The 22,489-nt window shown below is 46.1% G+C and overlaps 1 protein-coding gene across 1 annotated transcript in view; it reads left to right on the forward strand.

Moving 5' to 3' along the window:
• Positions 1-20,768, forward strand: part of qsox1 (quiescin Q6 sulfhydryl oxidase 1) — a 34,556-nt gene extending 13,788 nt beyond the window's left edge. Inside the window, exons 9-13 of the mRNA XM_083648082.1 lie at positions 4,819-4,941; positions 6,925-7,063; positions 10,393-10,569; positions 17,895-18,056; positions 18,516-20,768. Coding sequence (XP_083504208.1) covers positions 4,819-4,941; positions 6,925-7,063; positions 10,393-10,569; positions 17,895-18,056; positions 18,516-19,351 — 1,437 coding nt within the window. The 3' untranslated portion in view covers positions 19,352-20,768. The remainder of the gene's footprint in view (positions 1-4,818; positions 4,942-6,924; positions 7,064-10,392; positions 10,570-17,894; positions 18,057-18,515) is intronic.
• The last annotated feature ends 1,721 nt before the right edge of the window (positions 20,769-22,489 follow it).

Consider the following 22,489-nt stretch of genomic DNA (forward strand, 5'->3'; position numbering starts at 1 on the left):
GTGTTCACAACATATTAGGTTGACATAAGGCTGCATTACCAGGCTGGTAAACTACTGTCTTCTCTTGCTTATAGCAAATTGTCTGTTTGTTCATCACTGTTGGGATTGTCCATTTCCCAAGAATTAGTTGAGGCAGTTCTCTTCTCACACCAATCCTCCTGTTTCAGTCCAGCGATGGTAGAAAATTGGCGTGTGTGTGTGTGCTTGTGTGTGTGTGCTTGTGTGCGTTTGTAAAGGCGAAGCTGCTGTTTGCCAGGTTTGTGGCATGTGTGTGCAGCATCCTCTCTGGGTGGATTGAAGTTGGATTACTGAGAGGCTTCACCCCCGTCCCTCGTGCTGCCCCCTGTCCCCCTGCCTGCCCCATCCCCCTGGTCTGCCCCGCCACACCCGCCAGACGCCTCCCTCTCGGGAGCCTCACCACAAGGAGCCTGCGGTTTCTCAAGTGCTGCTGATACTAATCGGATCAGGGATGACATATTGCCGGGGTGAAGGGGATTGTCATGGTCCAACTGGGATGGGGGCAGGCGGGGCACAGGGTTAGAGGAGGGGGAAGTGTGTGTGTGTGTGTGTGTGTGTGTGTGTGTGTGTGTGTGTGTGTGTGTGTGTGTGTGTGTGTGTGTGTGTGTGTGTGTGTGTGTGTGTGTGTGTGTGTGTGTGTGTGTGTGTGTGTGTGTGTGTGTGTGTGTGTGTGGACACATGAGTTGGGGGGGCATGCAGGAAAGAGAGAGAGGCAGATATGGAGGTAAATAAAGTAGCAGAGGGAGATTTGTATTAATAGATTATAGTGGATGTTGGGGAGAAGATCGCTGCTCGCGGTTCGCATTGTGATGTCATACATCACTGATGATGTCATCATTCGCGATAGTTCCATGGGGCTGGCTGGATCTGGAGGCCGCCCTCACCGCAAATGGGCACCTGCGAGGGAACTTTTCTAACAGTGGATGATCCGTGATCAAGGTTAAGGGAGGATAAGAAAAGGGTATCACTGTTAAATAGGAATAGGAATAAATATAGGCGTTAATATGTGACACTGTTAAATAGGAAGGATAGGAATACATATAGGTGTTAATAACATGTGACACAGTTAAATAGGAAGGATAGGAATACATATAGATGTTAATAACATGTGACACTGTTAAATAGGAAGGATAGAGATAAATATAGGTGTTAATAACGTGACAGTTTTTTTAAATATAGGTGTTAATATTATGGGACGCGGTCTGGTGAAAGGAGTAACAAGTAGGCAACCGTGAAATCGCACAAATCAAGAAAAAAGGATGCTTGCCCCCCATATTACGCAAGTTTAGATGTTGAAGAACCCACTCATAATAATCAACAGTTTTAGGATCACTAAATACCTATAATGTGTTGGCAAACTAAGCTTGTTCAGGACATACTTACAGTAGCTTATTCACTTTCAGGGCGATTTTCTCTGAATGTTGCATTTAGGAGTGCAAACATTCAAATACCGGTAAGCATAATTATCTTCTTCAACTATTTCCAGATTTCAATGTGTGACAAATCATTTGAAAGCTTATAATCTGCACTTTCATAACACATCAAAAGAAAACTGAAAATGCCCTTGGCCTACCAAAACACCAGTCCCTGTCCCATATAAATAAAGGTGGGTAAGACTATGCTGACTGTCTTGTAGTTCATGAATCTTTACACATAATGAGATGAGCCTGCTTTTTAGTTTTGCGGCGAACACCGAAAACACAGCAGGCTCAGGCGGTGGAGAGCGAGCGAGACCATGAATAATGTTCCTTAGGTGATGCGGAGCTAAGACCGTTAGTGGGCGGAGCTAAGCCCGTTAGTGGGAGCACCTGCCTCTTCTCTCCTGCTTAAATTCATATGGCTGTTTAACGAGCTTTTCTGACTGGTTGGCTTCCAGACCCCAGACGGAGACCTAAACCTATTATATCACTTTCCCAGCAGCAAGCAGCAGACTTCAGACAGAGCCTTTGTCTGCTCTTTACACCCCACCTGTAGTATTTGTGTGTGTGTGTGTGTGTGTGTGTGTGTGTGTGTGTGTGTGTGTGTGTGTGTGTGTGTGTGTGTGTGTGTGTGTGTGTGTGTGTGTGTGTGTGTGTGTGTGTGTGTGTGTGTGTGTGTGTGTGTGAGTACGCTCTTTTCTCATGTATTTTTAATGATCAGTATACTTGAGATTGAGCCATCCTTACTTGTGTAAGGCAGCTGGTTATATAAGTAACCTGCCATGAGAGAAAACATCCTAAAGTCTTTAGGATAAAGCCCTTTGGATATACAGTAGATTAGCGGGCCGATGCTAAGAACGACGTGTAGGAAAACCAAGGTTCACATTGGGCTTCAGATTACACACTGACACACAGCTGTCGTTAGCCAAACACAATGTTTTGAAGGCTTTGTTCAGATTAAATGTGCAGTGTGGAACGGGCCTGGGCCCGGTCCACAGGACAGAGCAGGGCTCCTTCAGTCTGGCACAAGGAGGTTAAGCAAATCACCAGGAGGCTGGTTAAGTGGGTATAGGGTGTAATGCACAGATCCTGTTAGAGGGTGATGAATAGAAGGCTGAGCTACTGACGTGTGTGTGTGTGTGTGTGTGTGTGTGTGTGTGTGTGTGTGTGTGTGTGTGTGTGTGTGTGTGTGTGTGTGTGTGTGTGTGTGTGTGTGTGTGTGTGTGTGTGCGTGCGTGCGTGCGTGCGGGCCAGTGTCAGCGTGTGCAGGCGTATTCAGCGGAACAGATGGCTGGGGCCAAATTAAAAAGACTCGGCACCACGAATCAAAAAAGGTGCAGTTCTGAGATGATGCTAGTTCTCTCTCTCTCTCTTTCTCTCCCTCTTTCTCTCTCTCTCATGCATAAGCTATCTCCCACTCATGTATAGCTAACTATCTACAGTAAATCAGATAGACCTATTTAATATTATAACATTATTAAACAATGTTATAATGTTAAAATGTGCTACATACAGTACCTACTCATAATGTACCTGATGTAGAAGACCACCAGGCTTATCCATAATCCCCATGCTTTCTGACTATGATAATGACCGTGATTCAGAAACAGTTGAGGGATCCTTTGTGACAAACATCTCCATTACCTCTCTCTGTGGTCAATAACAGTTTAGTGGAAGGTTACCATGGCAGTAGTGGATTTGTTCTGTTGTTTAAGTCTGGGAGAAAAGCTTGATCCCTTTGCTGTATCTAGTTCTGAGAGACGGTGTCACAGAGAAGCTTACTGGAAGAATCGGAAGTAGATTTAGCCGACGTCTACTAAGGCGCTGTTCCCTCTCTTGCAGTCGGTGCACTCAAGACATCAGCTGTTTCTATTGTCAGTATTGTCAGTGTTAAGGCCCGCCTGTCTGCGTCTGCCTTCGCTCTGTCATCGCCCGTGTCAGACACACATCAGGCGGATTTCCTCCGTCTCTATCTCCGCTAGTTACAGTGTCGTGTTTCCTCGCAGCCGTTCCCGTGGCAACGATACACGTTGGAGGAAACGTAAACAAACGGCCCGGAGAAAGCCTAGTGGCTATTGGCTAAGTGGTTGTTAGTGGCTTAGGATATGGGTGTTAATGAAGGAAGGGAAGGTAGCGCTGGTTTAAGCTCAGCTGTTGTCACGTTTTCCTTTGGCAAGATTCTTTCAAAGTGATGTAACAACACTGAAAACAAAACCTGTGCAACTTCTGTACAGCATAGAAACACTGTGCATCCCCCCCCCCAATTGTACTTGGCCATTTTCCCCCTGCTGCCCCACTTGCTGCCCCACCCTCTCTGGTGATCTGTGGAGAGCCGTAGACACACCCATGCTTCCTCCGATACATGTGCAGTTGGGACAGTGACACATACCCTCACTCCAGCTTCCCACCCGCAGACACAGCCATCCATGCCTGTATGGACGCCCGACCAAGCCGGAGGTAACATGGGGGTGCGAACCTGCGACCCTCGTGTTGGTACTCAGGGAATCTACCGCTACAATGCTGGCATCTTTGAAAGTTTAGCAACTAGTCTAGCCATACAAATGTCTTGTTGGAGTGTGAGATGTATGTTAATCATGACAATAATGATGACGGTGATACTGACAGCAGTGTTAATGGTGATTATAGTAGAGGTGTTAATTGTTAATTGATTCTTTTCAGGTAAAAGAAGTGTGTCCGTGTTAAAAACACATGCACATCAATATCCGACATCACATCCAGTGTTGGGCACTTAGTTACAGTAACTTACAGTAGCTACTGTAATGGTATTACTTTCCCCATTAACTACTAGCAATGTAAATGATTGCAATTTCCAACAAATAATTATATTACAGTTACTAATCCAAGGGTGGAGATAGGTCTGGCTATGTGAGACTACTGCAACTATACTACAAATAAATCAAAAGTATACAGTTTAGCTGTTTGTTGACTCGTCCTGTAAGGTTTATTACTGTTCCCATAAAGTGCAGATTCTGTTCTAAAATGTGCCGTCTAAACACAACAGGTTGTACCTCACTTTGCGGAAGGGGGGTAGCTAAAGTAATATAGTAAAGTAACAAGTAAGGTAACTAATTATAACAAGTAAGGTAACTTTTCATACCAAGTAATAAGTAAAGTAATTTTATTACTTTTTAAAGGAGTAATCAGAAATAACTAATTACGCTTCCTGAGTAACACTGATCACATCACAGGCTGTTTTAAAACAAACCTGATAAACGCACACCTGTGACTGCAAAATTCTTAATTGAAATCACCGCTGATACTAGATACAGAAGATGCAGAACCTTCTATTATGTGGAGATAATTATGAGAGAAAATATGTTGGAAGAAGAAATTTCCATTGTGCTCTTCTTTATGTCTTCAGTACTTTCCAGGTCGTCCAGTGGTGATGAACCTGTTGAAGTCGCTGGACTCTTGGCTGAAGGGCCAGACTGGTGCTGAGGTCTCCTATACGGCAGTCAGAGAAATCCTGGACAACTCAGCACAGGTACGTCAAAGGCAGAGTCACAGACAGTTATCAGTATCACTATACAGTAGATATACACAGAGAGGCTGGGCTAAGCAGACAAAAAACATACTCAAACATTTCCACCCAAACCACATTTTTCAATTGTCAGTGGACTAAATCTGTTCAGTTTTGTTTGTTGTGTGTGTTTGTTTGGTTTGCTCAGAGGGATTTTCTAGATTTCCTACATTTTATCTACAGTATACCGGTATTAAACATTTTTGAAACATGTTGTAACTGATTGTGTGTGTGTGTGTGTGTGTGTGTGTGTGTGTGTGTGTGTGTGTGTGTGTGTGTGTGTGTGTGTGTGTGTGTGTGCGTGTGCGTGTGCGTGTGCGTGTGCGTGTGCGTGTGCGTGTGCGTGTGATTGTGCTTCGGCTGTTACGGAGGACACTGGAACAGATTCCCAGATTCCCCCCCTTCTCTCTCCAATTGTACTTGGCCAATTCACCTATACTGTTCTGGTCATTGCTTCAATTCCTCTGCCGATCTGGAGAGAGTTGTAGACTAACACGTACATTCTCCCTCCGATACATGTGCAGTCACCAGCCGCTTCTTTTCACCTGACAGCGAGAAGTTTCACAGGCAGGACGTAGCGGTTGGAAGCAGCGCGCTATTTCCCCCCAGTTCCTCTCCCCCCCCCCGAACAGGACCCCCAACCGATCAGAGGAGGCACTAGTGCAGTGGTCGGGACACATAACCCTAATCCGGCTTTCCACCTGCAGACACGGCCTATTGTGCCTGTATGGACGCCCGGCCAAGCCGGAGGCAACACGGGGCACGAACCCGCGACCCTCATGTTGATAGTTAGGGAATCTACCACTGCACTACCCGGATGGAAATTGAGAAAGAGCACAGGCTTTTGTCAGCCCCGTGGAAGGGGGGTCCAATCTGTAATTAGGGAGGGCAGGCGGGCATCTTGAGAGAGGGAGAGAGAGAGAGAGAGAGACACTGACACACAGAGAGAGCGACACAAGAAAGAAACAGACAGAGACAAGCAGCTACACTGACAGCGAGGACAGACTGATGCGAGGACGTCTGGCTGGCAGTGACCTCGTCGTTTCTCTGAGCGACCAAGGTCACCTGTCAGTCTGACTGCTTCATCAGAATAAAAACCCATTTCAAAGTGACGCCCATTCCGTCAAAACAAACAAACGTTAAGTCAAAAGGTGATCATATTTATAGAAACACACGGCGTAAGCACATATTGAAGCAGTGTAAGGAGAAAATCCAGATATATATCAGTATATACTTTGTCTGGGTGCCAGCACATACAGCAGAGGATGTATGTGCTGTTGTCTTTGGAATCGAGCCTGCATGCCTCCAGTATACCACCACACACACACACACACACACACACACACACACACACACACACACACACACACACACACACACACACACCTCCAGTATACGGCTCCTCGCAAATTGAAAGAGTCACTTACTTACATCATTAGCTTTTAGCAGGCGAATCAATGGATCAATGAATCAATGGGAAGGTATGAACAGACTCGGAGGAAATGGACTCTGCGCACACATGCGCGCACGCACACACACACACACACACACACACAAAATCTTTACCATTGACGTGTGAGTAACCCTGTCAATCACACTACCAGCCGATGGCGGGCGGCGGAGCGAGAGAAACGACTATGTGTCAGAGAAAATATGTTGTTGGATTCAACTCTGGCTTCATGGCTGGAGATGTGGAGAGCTTCTCTTTATTGGAGGACGGCTACGCCATTAACCTGGGATTGACTTCTCATTGATCAAGAAAACTACACACAACGGTTTTCATTAAGTTGAACAGGTCTGGGGGAGAGCGAGAGAGAGAGACGCAGGACTTTTGAGAGGGTTGTTCTTTGGAATTTGGGCTCAATGATTAGTCTCTCTCTCTCTCTCTCTCTCTCTCCCACTCCCTCTCTCTCTCTCTCTCTCACCTCCCCTTCCTCTGTCTCTCAGGTTCCAGACACTGCTTTGCCAGAAGGAGTGAGGTGGGTGGGCTGTCAGGGTTCAAAACCCCACTTCAGACGTTATCCTTGCGGGGTCTGGACCCTCTTCCATGTTCTCACTGTTCAGGCAAAGACCTCTGGTGGCTCAGGTACACACACACACACACACACACACACACACACACACACACACACACACACACACACACACACACACACACACACACACACACACACACACACACACACACACACACACACACACACACACACACACACACACACACACACAGTTTGTATTGTCATGCTTGTGAGGGCCATACATTGATTCCCTAACCTCTAACCCAACCTTAACCCTCAGCGCTACATGCCTAACCATAAATCTAATTGTAAGTCTGATCTTAACCCTAAATCTAAGCCCAAATGCTAAAATAGCCCCTTAAAGAGGTTATGGCGAGCAAGATGTGCTCACTTTGCACGATCTTCCTCATCTTTCTATATTTGTGTGAGGGTGTTTGGTCCTCATAATTATAGCAATACAAGAGCATACATACATACATACACACACACACACACACACACACACACACACACACACACACACACACACACAAATAATATCTGTTCAAATATCTTTCAATATCTAAAATAATTTTAAATTTAAAAATCAATTGCCTGAACAAGGAACTGATGGATAAATAATAATAATAATAATTAGTGCCGTTTCAACAGCCAAATCCGGGCATTTATGATGCTAAATCCACAACTGCCAGGGAAACCATCCAGAGAAGGCACAAGAGATATCTCGTCATGCGCGCGCGCGCGTGTGTGTTTGTGAGCCAAGCCAATGAACTGTGATACAAGTATTTCCAGTCAGCCTTCCACTAGTTGAGCTGCTCCAGCTCTCCTGGGACGCATCCCTCCATTTCTGTTGATCTCTGCAGCTGTGGTGCTGTGGGCTAGCGTAGCCTGTAGCGTTAGCAGCATCTCACATACATACAAGCCTCATGCAGATTACGGCTACTACTGTAGAACTGGAGATGCTACCAGTGTGTCTTTATATCTGTCAGCAATAGTTATTGATCCTTAATCGTGGGCTATTGACAGCACAGACCGCTCGCTGTATGTCAACTGTGATCAGCATCATGACAAAATCCAGTAGTGAAGTGAACATCTGCTTCACTACTGATCTAAAAACATGTGGTTTAGATGGGAGGTTATGAGTAGGGGGCTGGTAACTGCATTATCTGTTACTGTTTTTCCTGTCTTTTCTGCTTAGGAAGTAAAGGACTGAGAAAGTCTATTATGCTGGGTGAGAAAATGTAAAATTGGGTGGACATTGTGGGGGACAGGAGGGGGGGACAGAAAGAATAGGAGACAATTGAAAGAAAAGGGCCGTTGAGAGGTCAAGACGGGGACCGACGATGAGGCCTTTGTGAGGCTCTGGAATGTTTGGTGTAAGGTTCTGTGTAAGGTGCACTAAACTGATACAACACACAAGAAAAAGACAGACACAAACGCACAAAGTAATAGTGTCTTCTTGACCAACGTTCCTTGGGTTTCTCACCATGTTTTGTGATTTTGTCAGATCTAAAAGACAGCCTAATTGTCAGTGTGTGAAAAGGGATTATGTTAGATTAGTGGAATGTGAGCGGTTAATAAAACACGCAGATGACCGGAGGCTCCGCTCCTGGCAGGGATGTTAATCTCTCTCTCTCTCTCTCTCTCTCTCTCTCTCACACACACACACACACACGCACCCACACACACATAATCCCAAGGTTTACGGACCATCATGTGACATGCAGATGGACTGGCCAAAAGGGGTGTCCATCTGGACCCCAACAGACCACTAGTTTAACTGGTGGACAGTAACACACACACACACACACACACACACACACACATAACACATAACAGTATTAACCACGACACAAAACACCATTCATTCACGCATAGCATACAGTCATAACAGTGTGAACACAATGCAGAGAACTCTTAATTTGCGTGACCACAACCGATTCCCCAGCCCGGTTCATCTGACGGTCGTGCTAAGCTGAGAACAAAAGGAAACACTTTAGCTGGAGGAGAATATGGTTGTGGACTGTTGAGGTCCTGAGACAACAGCCCAGCCACCATTCACACAGAGGGTTAACTGTATCTAATCTGCAGATAGGGTTATCCCATCCGCGTAGATTATTCATCTCAATATGGGGTTAACCCAGCTCTCGCTGACTCCTGGCCCATATTACCGTGGGAATCCAGAAGGTAGCGGGCCGGGCCGACACTGGCAGGTTTACAGTCCGTTTTGTCCTGGGATGTTCTGGTGGGAAGCAGCTTTACTAGGACAGGTATTGTTTTTCTTCTATGTTGATGACAGTTATTACATTACATTACATTACGTCATTTGGCAGACGCTTTTATCCAAAGCGACTTACAATAACACACTTTTTGTCAGCAATAGAGCAATCAACTATGGAGCACAGTCTATGTTATTTTTGCTCGATGAAATAAAATAATAGTCAGTGAAATTTCATTAGGATAAAATGTCCACTTTGCTGCTCTCTGTCACCGATTGATATAACAAAATAGTGATTCAATTTATACCCAGTTTATGAAAGCTTTTACATTTGCTGTTGTAAACAGCCGGTGTCTATACTCTCAGGCCAGTCTATGTCTTCCACAATCTTCGGATGCTCCAGAGACGGTCTGTATTTTAGCCCATTCAAATGTTTGACAGAGATGGTTGTCATCTTCCAAAGAGAGAAAAAAACACACGCTTCAGACCGGAAGGAAGTTCGATGGTATTCAACCAATCACGACACATGTTCACGAAAATGAATGAACAAAATGAATCGAAAATATCCTTGTTCCATTTCTGCTCAGCAGCTCGCTAGCTAGGATTCGACTAGTTTGTTTTTTCCAGTCAGAGCTATGAAGCGACTGCACAGGGGACACAGAATTATGTGTAGGCGGGAGTGTTTGTAAATTGCAGGAGCAAACACGTCTGTCTTGAGAGACTACCCGGTGTCAGATGGATGTTTCCTGGGAAATAACCTTTGGTCCAAAGGAAGTGATGCGTTTTACGTTTCCAGCAGCATGCAACAGAGGTTTGCTTGGAATAAATAGAAGAACAACTGCAGCTATAGCCGCCATGGCTGAACAGACAAAGAAAAGAGCGCCACCTACAGAAACTGCAAAATGCAAAAACATCACATGAATGATTGCGTATCACCAAAGATGTGGCCAAAGTAAAAATACAAGGATCTCAAGGATTGCCACTGTAATGTTCACATCAGATGCTGAATTCATGTAAAGTGACAAAATCAGACGACGGAGCAAAGTGTTTGATTGTGATTATCGTAGAAGTGAATTTGTATGAATGTTTTGTTTTACACAGACATACAGTACATTTCTCATTGTGATTAGATTAGCTGTTGCTGCATCACTGTCCTGATGGATTGTCATTCCCCTCCAGACCCCCAGGAGGTGCTGCGGGCGATGAGAGGCTACGTCCACAGCTTCTTCGGCTGCAGGCCGTGCGCCCAACACTTTGACCGCATGGCGCAGGAGAGCCTGACGGAGGTGACCTCTCTGTCGACAGCGGCCCTTTGGCTCTGGGCCAGACACAACCGCGTCAACAACAGGCTGGCAGGTAGGAGCTAGAACAGTCATGATGTCGCCAGTTTGCAGAATAATTTGCTAATAGTTTTTTTTTCATAAGAACAGTTTAATATCAAACTTATTTGTATTCATTAGGTTGGTGTTAGTTTACTCTTCATTTTTTCATATTTCACTCTCAAAGCTCATGATAGCTGATGCCTGAGGTTTCCTTAAAGGTGCTACATGCATGTGTTCCTCAAAAATAAGACTACATTTCCCATAAACCCCATTGCATTCTGTCACAAGGATGTTGCTACTTGACGCGCACGTCGTCCACCTTCCCCCTCCCTGGCCTCAGTCCTCATGCTTTTATTTTGAAGAGCAAGAAGAAGGGTAAGAGCCAATAGCCCTTAAAGGGATAGTTCACATTTTTTGAAAGTCAAGCCCTGTTTGTACTTACCAATGATAATGTTGATTGGTAGAGTTCTTTCTCAGCATAATCTATCCTGTTCCTCAGAGTAGCTCTGGAAAGTTGGGCAAAAACGAATGCAAGGTCAATGGGGTCACGCTCCTGTATGTACAAGTTGACTGAAGCTAACTGAAATTTACTTTGTGTGTTCTGTGGATGATCTTACATGCCAGAAATAAGTACATGAAGAATGGCTGTTTTTGTGCCTCTTTTACAATCGCTTCATTCATCCCCCGCCTGTGCTTCATCTGTCCCTCCACTGGGGGGGGGGGGGGGGATTAAAGCATTGCACAGCTTCCGTTTGCAGTCTGATGATGATGTATTGACCCGCGTAACGAAACTAAGTTTGGTATTGGCAGAGGACACGTGTAGGTTTCTTACATGAAAATATTGTAACTGGAGCTGACACAATCTTTATGTAATGAAGAAAAAACATAAAAAGTGCTCCATTCATCCCTGTTCTCCCCTACAAGGTATGCATGTTAGCTTGCTAAGCCATCAAGACCTATGCCCCTCCCATCATTCTTACTTAGTATATCCACCAAGACCACTGGTTTATTTCCCTTAACTTATTCACCTTTGGGTGGGAGGACATCCCAAACTAATGCTCCCAACAAGTACGAGAGGGGGTGAGGGCAGGAGGAAGGTGGATCCTCAGAATCAGACACCAGCTGTCACCCCCTTCTTAGTCCCTCAAGTGTCACCCATTTACTCCTGAACCCCCATCCTTACCCCCTTGCTCTCCCCCACCTGATCCCAATATCTCCTCCTCAGTATCTCCTCACCCATCCTCAACCATCTCTCTCCATTCTAGTCCTATCTCAGGAACAGTAGTGCAGGACAGGTTATCCATTTAAACAAGGACAAATACGACATGTGACCCAATTAATAGCTTCCACTCATTCATACACAGAGATGGGAATCTTTATATTATTTTTTTATAATTTTCTTGGGGGAAACTCATTAATTTCTAATGGGCGATTGCTGATTTCCATTCTCTTTCCAGATTTTTCCTGATCTCACCCCTGATTCAGAATTCTCTGTTTGTCATCCTGCACTTCCTATAAATTCATAAATCAAAATACATTACATCTTTACATATGAGTTTTGGGTGTCGGTATGAGTGTTAAACAGCTCTTTAGGCCCTCCTCCTCCCCCGCCTGTGTTCATATGGTTTTATTAGGCACATGGCTGTCATTAACAGCCCACTTTGTTAATTCACTGTTTTGTTTGTGTTGACGGCCCCGCTCTTCTATCTTGGGGACAGCTTTGTGTCCTGAACAGCAGGGGCCAGAAGGACACCCGTCCCTGCTTGTGTCGGCTCCCCAGACACTTTACACACTATTCACCCCTCCCCACATCCATCCTCTTTCTCTCTCTCTCTATCTCTCTCTCTCTCTCTATCTGTCTTCTCTATCTATCTGTCTCTCTCTGTCTTTCCACCCTCCTCCCCCTGGGACTCATATCCTCCGCTTGACAAGTAATAGCACAACATCCTCCCAGGATGGGTCCCACAGGAACCAGCCCTTTTTGCCCCCACCCCATACACACACACACACACACACACACACACACACACACACACACACACACACACACACACACACACACACACACACACACACACACACACAATTCCCAAGATATTGCATGACAGCAGGTGGCACACACCATGACACAAGCACCAAGCCACCCGCCCCTTCCTCCCCCCAGTCAGTCAGTCCCCCTCTCCCCACATGCAGGCAAAGTCACACACACACACACACACACACACACACACACACACACACACACACACACACACCCACACACACACACACACACACACACACACACACACAGAGCCCACAAATCCCTGCTCTGGAGCGTGGGTCAAGTTGTGGCGTGTGGCAGGGAGGGAGGGAGGTCGCGAGCTGGTCTCCAGAGGGGACAGGGTGGGTGGATGAGAGGGGCAGAGGGGGAGGAGCAATGAGTGGCAGTGTCTCCCCAAGGAGAGCACACTCCATCCTCTCACCCCCCCCCCCCCCCCCCCCCTCTCCTCTTCCTAAAGTGGAGCTCTTTAGCAGCCGGCCCCGCCCCTCCTTTCACGAGCAGCCATGCATGAAAGAGCAGCTATTTGTAAAAGCGGACCAACAATTAATTTAGCTGGCAACAAAGAGGCCCCAGGGCCCCCGAGCCCTCGCCTCGCCTCCGCCTGGCAGGCAGCGGCACAATTAAGAGCCGTGGCAGCTCAGTCCTGTTGCTGCTTGTCAACAGGCTGAGAGCCATGTGCATATCTGCAGACACCAGAGCATAGCCACACTCACTCTGCCTTCACCAGTTGCATAAAAGAAGCAATATCTTGGTATTAATTCTGTCATACAATAAACAATCTCGTGTCCTGGATTAGTTTTTGTGGTGATTATTGAAATGAGTGTAAAAACTCTGTTCTCCCCGGCGTGCGTTGTGGCTCAGTATCCTGAGCAGCGCAGGTGATCCTCACTTAGAGGATGAGTGCTGAGGAGGCTAGTTTGACGTGCTGCTGAACACAATACATATTTATATACCTGATGAATATGTATGATCAGCGACGATGACATCTCCCTGACAGGCCATTGTGGCAATCTCAATATGGCTGCTATGGCTAAAGTCACCCTGGCCGCAAGCGTGGCAAGCTGATTAGAATAAGGATGGAGATGAGAGGCGTGGTGTGTGTGTGTGTGTGTGTGAGTTCTTGCCAGCTGCTGAAATGTATAAAAGCCCGCCCCACACACAGGCGCGTGCACCAGCCCATCCAGGACACCGTAAAATTGATGTATCCCTTATGTAAAGTGCTGTATGCAGAGTACATACACACATGCATATGACTGAGATTAATCTTGAGTGGGGGAGAGACAGAGAGAGAGAGAGAGGGAGGGAGGGAGAGAGAGGGGGAGGGGGTGTGAGAGAGGGGGAGAGAGAGGCGTGAGGGGGGTGAGAGAGGGGGGGTAGAGGATGTAAATTGACAGCGCTGTAAAGTGACAGACCTGCTGCTGCTCTGCTTTTCACACACACACACACACACACACACACACACACACACACACACACACACACACACACACACACACATACTGGTCTGTTGCTGACAACAAGCAATTTATTACCAGATGCTGCCCTGTGTGTGTGTCCTTGTAGGCATGTTTGTGTGTGTGTGTGTGTGTGTGTGTGTGTGTGTGTGTGTGTGTGTGTGTGTGTGTGTGTGTGTGTGTGTGCATGTGCGCGCGTGCGCGTGCGCACATGTACTGCACGTGTGTGTGTGCATGTTATTGTAGGACATTTGGACTGGTCCTCACTTTCTCACACACCTTCAATGGGCTGTTTGGAGTTTAAGACTTGGTTTTGAAGGTTAGATTTGAATTGAGTTTAGGTTAGGGTAAGGGCTAGGCATTTAGTTGTGATGGTTAAGGTTAGGGTAAGGGCTAGGCATTTAGTTGTGATGGTTAAGGTTAGGGTAAGGGCTAGGTTTTAGTTGTGATGGTTAAGGTTAGGGTAAGGGCTAGGTTTTAGTTGTGATGGTTAAGGTTAGGGTAAGGGCTAGGTTTTAGTTGTGATGGTTAAGGTTAGGGTAAGGGCTAGGTTTTAGTTGTGATGGTTAAGGTTAGGGTAAGGGCTAGGTATTTAGTTGTGATGGTTAGGGTTAGGGTAAGGGCTAGGCTTTTAGTTGTGATGGTTAGGGTTAGGGTAAGGGCTAGGTATTTAGTTGTGATGGTTAGGGTTAGGGTAAGGGCTAGGCTTTTAGTTGTGATGGTTAGGGTTAGGGTAAGGGTTAGGTTTTAGTTGTGATGGTTAGGGTTAGGGTAAGGGCTAGGTATTTAGTTGTGATGGTTAGGGTTAGGGTAAGGGCTAGGCTTTTAGTTGTGATGGTTAAGGTTAGGGTAAGGGCTAGGTTTTAGTTGTGATGGTTAAGGTTAGGGTAAGGGCTAGGTATTTAGTTGTGATGGTTAAGGTTAGGGTAAGGGCTAGGCATTTAGTTGTGATGGTTAGGGTTAGGGTAAGGGCTAGGCTTTTAGTTGTGATGGTTAAGGTTAGGGTAAGGGCTAGGCATTTAGTTGTGATGGTTAGGGTTAGGGTAAGGGCTAGGCTTTTAGTTGTGATGGTTAGGGTTAGGGTAAGGGCTAGGTTTTAGTTGTGATGGTTAGGGTTAGGGTAAGGGCTAGGTATTTAGTTGTGATGGTTAGGGTTAGGGTAAGGGCTAGGCTTTTAGTTGTGATGGTTAAGGTTAGGGTAAGGGCTAGGTTTTAGTTGTGATGGTTAAGGTTAGGGTAAGGGCTAGGTATTTAGTTGTGATGGTTAAGGTTAGGGTAAGGGCTAGGCTTTTAGTTGTGATGGTTAGGGTTAGGGTAAGGGCTAGGTTTTAGTTGTGATGGTTAGGGTAAGGGCTAGGCTTTTAGTTGTGATGGTTAAGGTTAGGGTAAGGGCTAGGCTTTTAGTTGTGATGGTTAGGGTTAGGGTAAGGGCTAGGTTTTAGTTGTGATGGTTAGGGTTAGGGTAAGGGCTAGGCATTTAGTTGTGATGGTTAGGGTAAGGGCTAGGCTTTTAGTTGTGATGGTTAGGGTTAGGGTAAGGGCTAGGCTTTTAGTTGTGATGGTTAGGGTAAGGGCTAGGCTTTTAGTTGTGATGGTTAAGGTTAGGGTAAGGGCTAGGCTTTTAGTTGTGATGGTTAAGGTTAGGGTAAGGGCTAGGCTTTTAGTTGTGATGGTTAGGGTAAGGGCTAGGCTTTTAGTTGTGATGGTTAAGGTTAGGGTAAGGGCTAGGCTTTTAGTTGTGATGGTTAGGGTAAGGGCTAGGCTTTTAGTTGTGATGGTTAAGGTTAGGGTAAGGGCTAGGCTTTTAGTTGTGATGGTTAAGGTTAGGGTAAGGGCTAGGCTTTTAGTTGTGATGGTTAGGGTAAGGGCTAGGCTTTTAGTTGTGATGGTTAAGGTTAGGGTAAGGGCTAGGCTTTTAGTTGTGATGGTTAGGGTTAGGGTAAGGGCTAGGCTTTTAGTTGTGATGGTTAAGGTTAGGGTAAGGGCTAGGCTTTTAGTTGTGATGGTTAGGGTAAGGGCTAGGCTTTTAGTTGTGATGGTTAAGGTTAGGGTAAGGGCTAGGCTTTTAGTTGTGATGGTTAGGGTAAGGGCTAGGCTTTTAGTTGTGATGGTTAGGGTAAGGGTAAGGGCTAGGCTTTTAGTTGTGATGGTTAGGGTTAGGGTTAGGCTTTTAGTTGTGATGGTTAAGGTTAGGGTAAGGGCTAGGCTTTTAGTTGTGATGGTTAAGGTTAGGGTAAGGGCTAGGCTTTTAGTTGTGATGGTTAAGGTTAGGGTAAGGGCTAGGCTTTTAGTTGTGATGGTTAGGGTAAGGGTAAGGGCTAGGCTTTTAGTTGTGATGGTTAGGGTTAGGGTTAGGCTTTTAGTTGTGATGGTTAAGGTTAGGGTAAGGGCTAGACTTTTAGTTATGATGGTTAAGGTTATGGTTAGGGCTAGGCTTTTAGTTGTGATGGTTAGGGTTAGGGTAAGGGTTAGACATTATCTCAATGAATGTTAGCTGTACAAACGTGTGTATGAATGCCCAGTATGTGTACATCCATTTGTGTGCCAGGCAGTTTACATGAGTGGAGGATGTGTGTGAGAGAGAGGTCTCTTAAAACAGCTCTCGCAATTTTCAAATGCTTCCGCCTAAACGTCTGTAATTCAAGCATGGAAAACTTGGTCAAAACAGAAAGGGAAACTCAGGGGAAATAATGAGCGATGATAGGCGGATGTCCCGCCTAAAGGCAGGTGATTGGAGAAATACGAGCGGATGTCCCGCCTTTAGGCAGGACATCCGCCCATCACCTGCATCGGTTTGAACTTCCTCCCCAACTTCCTTTGTCCATGTTCTGTGGGCGTGAATTACAGAATGTAGAAGAGACAGTCTGGCTTGAGAGACTAGTGTGAGAGAGGAGGGCTTTTGGTGAAAGGAATGGAGTGTGTGGTGTGTTTGTGTGTGTGTGTGTGTGTGTGTGTGTGTGTGTGTGTGTGTGTGTGTGTGTGTGTGTGTGTGTGTGTGTGTGTGTGTGTGTGTGTGTGTGTGTGTGTGTGTGTGTGTGTGTGTGTGTTGGTGAAAGGAAACATGTAAAGCAGAAAGTTCCTAATTGATTAAAGGGGCAGCTCCCCTCCGGGGGTCCCGCTGCACTCATGTTCAATTTGGAGATTGGACTGCCTTCAAAGGGGTGCGCAGGCAGGACAGGTGGTCCAGAGCGCTGAGGTCTCCCTGAGCTCTCTGTGTGTGTGTGTGTGTGTGTGTGTGTGTGTGTGTGGGTGTGTGTGTGTGTGTGTGTGTTAGCTGTACACTTTGGCCACATCTATTATCTCACCACCCCTCCCTCTGGGACATCCCAGAAGCCCATTGATCATTGTTAGACCCTGTCACACATGCACGAACACACACGCGTGCGGCACACACACACACACACACACACACACACACACACACACACACACACACACACACACACACAATATCATCCCCCAGATTACATGCACACAAACACTGCTGCGCATCGCCCACTTCACACACAGACAGATGATTTACATATACACACACATGCACTTATACACACTACATACACATATGCATATAGGCACTTAGTTTTTATGAGCCTTGTGACAAGATCAAATGGGTTCAGCGTAGATTGCATCCAGTCCTCAATGAAATCACCTTCCCAAGTCAATGCACCAACAAGCAGGATGTCCCAAACAACAATGGATTGTGTTGTGTGGTTATGTGGCATTGAATCTGGGTCTATGCAGCATTTTCTGTGAGACCTAGTCTGTCCCTTTGCTTCCGAGCAAAACGACAAAATCGATTGTACTACACTCAGTCTGGACTCTACAATACAGTCCCCCTGCTGTTCCTTCCCTGTCTCCCAGGTGCACTGAGTGAAGACCCACACTTCCCTAAGATCCAGTGGCCTTCACCCGAGTTGTGCCCAGCTTGCCACGGGACGAAGAAGACCGGAGAGCACAGCTGGAACCTGCAGCAGGTCCTCTCCTTCCTCCTCTCCTACTTCTCCTCCAACACCCTCCTCACAGGTACACTGTTTTACAGTCATTTATAGTGTTAAACGAAAAAGCAGAGGGGAAATTCTTGACAATAACTAGTTTAAAAAAAAATCCCTTTTTGTATAATATATACAGTAGTATACCGTGTGTATATTGCTATTTTGTGCAAAAAGAATCTTGTAATTCAGCCTTTGGTAATTTTTGCTTTTACCTGAATAGGTTTACTGTCAATGGTTTACACAATCTGTAACTAGCTTAAGCATGTTTCCTGCCCCTACGGCCCATAACATTCAACCAAAACTTCAACAATTTGAAACTCAAACATTGGTCGAATTTAAGCAGGAAAGTATGGGTGTCAATTTGATTTGATGATATGCATTTTTTGCATTTCTGAAAAGCTTACTTTTTCAATTAAAACAATTAATACAAATTTAAAGAAATCCATTCCTCTCCTGCCTCCTTTTCCATTTCTTCCCCTTGACTTCTCAGACTACCTCCAAGATAAAAGCCAGGTTCTGGCCAAACAGAGGGAGAGACATGAGACTCAGCAGCTAGCTCTGAGACACGTAGAAAGAAAAGCCAGGGAGGCCTTGGACTCCATTACCCAGCCTCCCCCATCGCAGCCCACTCAGGAAGAGGAGGAAGAGGAGGAGGAGGAGGAGGAAGAAGAGGGGCCAGAGGAGGAAGAGGACGGCGCAGAGCGAGCAGCTGCAGCAGCGGCTGAGATGGGGGGTAAGGCGCCCGAGCCGGCACCCTGGGCCAAACCCGAAGTGGAAGCGGGTCGCGGCCGACGGCAGGCCCAAAGGAAGCCCAGCATCGTGGGGATGAGGCTGCGAGACGTGCAGGAGGACATCGTGGATCTGGACTCGTTCGTCAACCAGCACTACAAGGCCAAGGCACTGCGGGCCGCTGCCTCCAGCCGGGTCAAACGCCGCAGCCTGCAGCGGCAGGAAGAGCCCGAGCCGGGACCCGGGCCCGTGTTGGGGCTGGGCATGGAGCTGGACGGAGGGGTGGGGATGGTGGGCCTGCAGCCGGTGGAGCCGGACTCGGGGCTGGGCGCGGGGGGGCAGCAGAGGGGGCGGCTGCAGAAGCGAGGACTGACGGGTCAGTACGTCGGCGGCTCCGAGGAGGCGGAGTTCAGCCAGCGGTCGTACAGCCACAGCCACAGGGGCCGCTGGATGTCAGTGCTGAGCATTGGATTCTCCAAAGTGGACATCAGCCTCTGTGTCATTCTTTACTTCCTGTCCTGCATGTGCCTTCTGGCCATGTACCTTTACTTCAAAAACCGCCTTCGGCTACGGCGGGCCAAAGTGGCGCTGCCTTGAACCCAGATGCATCGAAATGGGACTCTTGGAAAAAGATGATAAACACTCGATTGAAATGAGTCCCAACAACGATTAACATTCAATTAGGTTCATGAAGGCTAAGGTTGGGGTTAGTGTAAGTGGATGTGTCAAGATTAGAGCTATCTTAAGCATTCCACTTAAACACTTCCCAGAGCCAAAGTATAGGCCGCATCACATTTTACCCTGTGAGCACCTGGTGTTATGCCGGTGTTGTGGTCACCAAAACCCATGGACCAGAAAGGAGGAATTGGGAAGGTTTGCGATTTTGCCTTAAGATTCTTGAAATACAGGTGCAGGTAGCCCAACACTAGAGCTTCAGGAGGCTCCTCAACTGTGGGAATACTGTAGATGCAGTATCTTCCCATAAGCAAGGGGGCTTCTCTCAGTGGGCTGCTGCTTGGGGCTGTTTAGGGGTTACATGCTTCTCATCCTGTTTGACCACTTATGAAGGATTTATAATTAACCATATTGAATTTCTATGAAGTGAATAGAGCACGTGTTGTGTAATATTAAGTGATTTCTTTCATTTGTGTTGCTCTAGTACGGTGGACAATGACTAAAAATTGCAGCTGCCAGCTGTTGCAACATTTATACATTTAAACACTTAGAAAGTGATTATTTGAATCCTCAGTTAATAAGAAATGAATGAGTTCTGTTGTCTTAAATGACAGAGAAACTGTTTCTGAAATCGTTTATGGTCCACAAACCACTGTTTTCTGTTCGTCAAGCCCCGCATTTCTGAGTTTCATTTAAAAATCATGTTTTTATCCTTCAGTTGAATGTTGTTCTCTTCACTGTGCAGAATGACGTCTGTGTGTGCAGTGTTTGACACTAGAAGGCTGTTTCCACAATCGTCTGCTCAAAGTGGAAGGTTCCTCTGTGCTCACTGAAAAGCGGTTTACTACAAGTATGACATCACAAATACTCGGAGCCAATCCCGCTCCAGTATTCAGCAGTTAAACTTTAAATATCAACAATAGTTGCATATTTACAGATTCTGGTGTTTTTAATGAGGGAGAAGGAGGGGAAGTCATTTTAAGGGTTTTAACAAGATAATTTAACTTTTTGTTGGTGTAAAAACCATATCGGACATAAATTATTAGTCAAAGTAGAGTATTTTTTTATACATCTTAAAACATGTCATTGGCTTGTTGTTAAACAGACTGAGTGGCAGTAGGTGCAGTTTGATGCAGCCGTTGCCTTGGGATATGACATCACATTGCTGAGTCTAGATAAGGGCTGCTCACTACAATCCGGTTGTTTATGAAGTGTTGTGGAGCAACACTTATGTTCACACAGGACGAGGTTTTAGAATAAGCAGCATTTGGTTTTGGCTGCTGTCTATGACGTAAAGCGTCATCTCAAAACACTGTGTTTTTCTCTTCGCTTCTTTGCTTCTATCCAAATCAATAAAATTATTTTTGATAAGGACTTTTTTGTGAATTTTCTATTCCGTGTGTATGTGTGTGCCGTGTGCGTGCGTATGCGTGAGACATGTGTTTGGCACAGTTAAAGGAACAGTTCACCAAAAAAAATTAAATTCTGTCATCTCACCCTCATGCCAGCTGAAACACAGGTGATGTTTGTCGATATAACACACGGCGGGAGGTTGCCAGCACAACTCTAGAGAAAACCAGTCCCCATTGACTTGGATACAGTATAATTGAAGCTTTAAATACTGCTTTTGTCGTTGGGTGCTTTTGTTTGACAATGTACTGTGGTCCATATTAGTAGCAATTGTGTCACATTTTCACTGTTTATTTGTAACCAATACCTGGTTCATAAAGGTATAATCTCCATTCTAGCGTCTCAGATGTCAAAACATGTTCGAGCAGAAGCTCACAAATGTTATTTGTGAAGAGTTGTGTTTTTATTTATTTTTTTATTTTTTTACCAAGACTGCCAGGACATGAGGCATGGTGGAATTGGGGAAGGGGCGGTGGGTGGGTGGGGGTGAGGAGGTTTAAATGATCCAAGGTTGAAGGGAAAAGCCTGTTGCCATCTGCTGTGCGGCGTACGCTAAATCCTAACAATTTCATTGGGATTATAGCAAGTGAGTAATCCAGCTTTCCTTTAGGACTAGAGGAGAGAGATTACCCATGAGGATTAGCTCCCTGCAGATAATAAACTTTATTAAAACGCAATCGGCTTTCGGGTCTTCTTCCCTCACACACCTGGAGGTGGGCTCTGCTGGGGGCGGCCAGCCGTGGGTGAAATCTGTGGGGGTGAAATGGATGATGGATGATGGATGATGGATGGATAAATAGGGGGAGGAGTGTTTGATGTCGAGATGACAACAAACCCATCTGAAGGACAACCCATGCTTGATCTTGAGTTGTGTGTTTCCTGGAACATTGGCTTGAACTCCCTTAACTCCCACCCCCCGCCCCTGCATCCATTGGAGGACGGCATGGTGGCTCAGTGCTTAGCAACGTTGCCCCACAGCAAGAAGGTCCCGGGTTCAAACCCCGGTCCGTCCCAGATCCTTTCTGTGTGGAGTTTGCATGTTCTCCCCCGTGTCCGCGGGTTTCCTCCGGGTGCTCCGGTTTCCTCCCCACCATCAAAGACATTTGTTAGGGTTAATAGTCAGTCAGTGCCTCTGACTAAGCACTAAAGGATAACTTCATTTATCCTGTTTTCAGCCCTTCACACTGACTGACCGTTGATGGTGTGGATGCGGCGACAACTGCAGTATGCAAGGATGTGATGATGCTGATGGTTGAGCTAAGGCAGTCGACTCATACATCAACACACACACACACACACACAAGGTTGATTAATAGCACTACTTTAAAGGAGAGAAGCATCAAGGCAGAGCAGCTGTGGATCTCTGACTTAATCAAGCTCTGGGATACTGCCTGAATTAAGCCCTCAATGACACATTATGATGGCCAGAATGGATTGAGAAAAGCATAGTTTGTCACAGGGAAGATGCGGCCGTGTTATTTATTCCCTTTTCTTCCAACATTACACAATGCATCATCTGAGAGATTTTAATATCAGGGAGAGTTTTTTTTATTATTAGTTGGGAAACTGTCAAACTGAAGGAGGAATGATGCTGCACCCTCTCAAACTTTGATGCGTGTTTGGTTACTATTTGTTTTGTTGCACCTTTAG

Source organism: Poromitra crassiceps (genome assembly GCF_964638095.1).
Source record: "Poromitra crassiceps genome assembly, chromosome: 12".
In the NCBI taxonomy this organism is placed as follows: Eukaryota; Metazoa; Chordata; class Actinopteri; order Beryciformes; family Melamphaidae; genus Poromitra; species Poromitra crassiceps.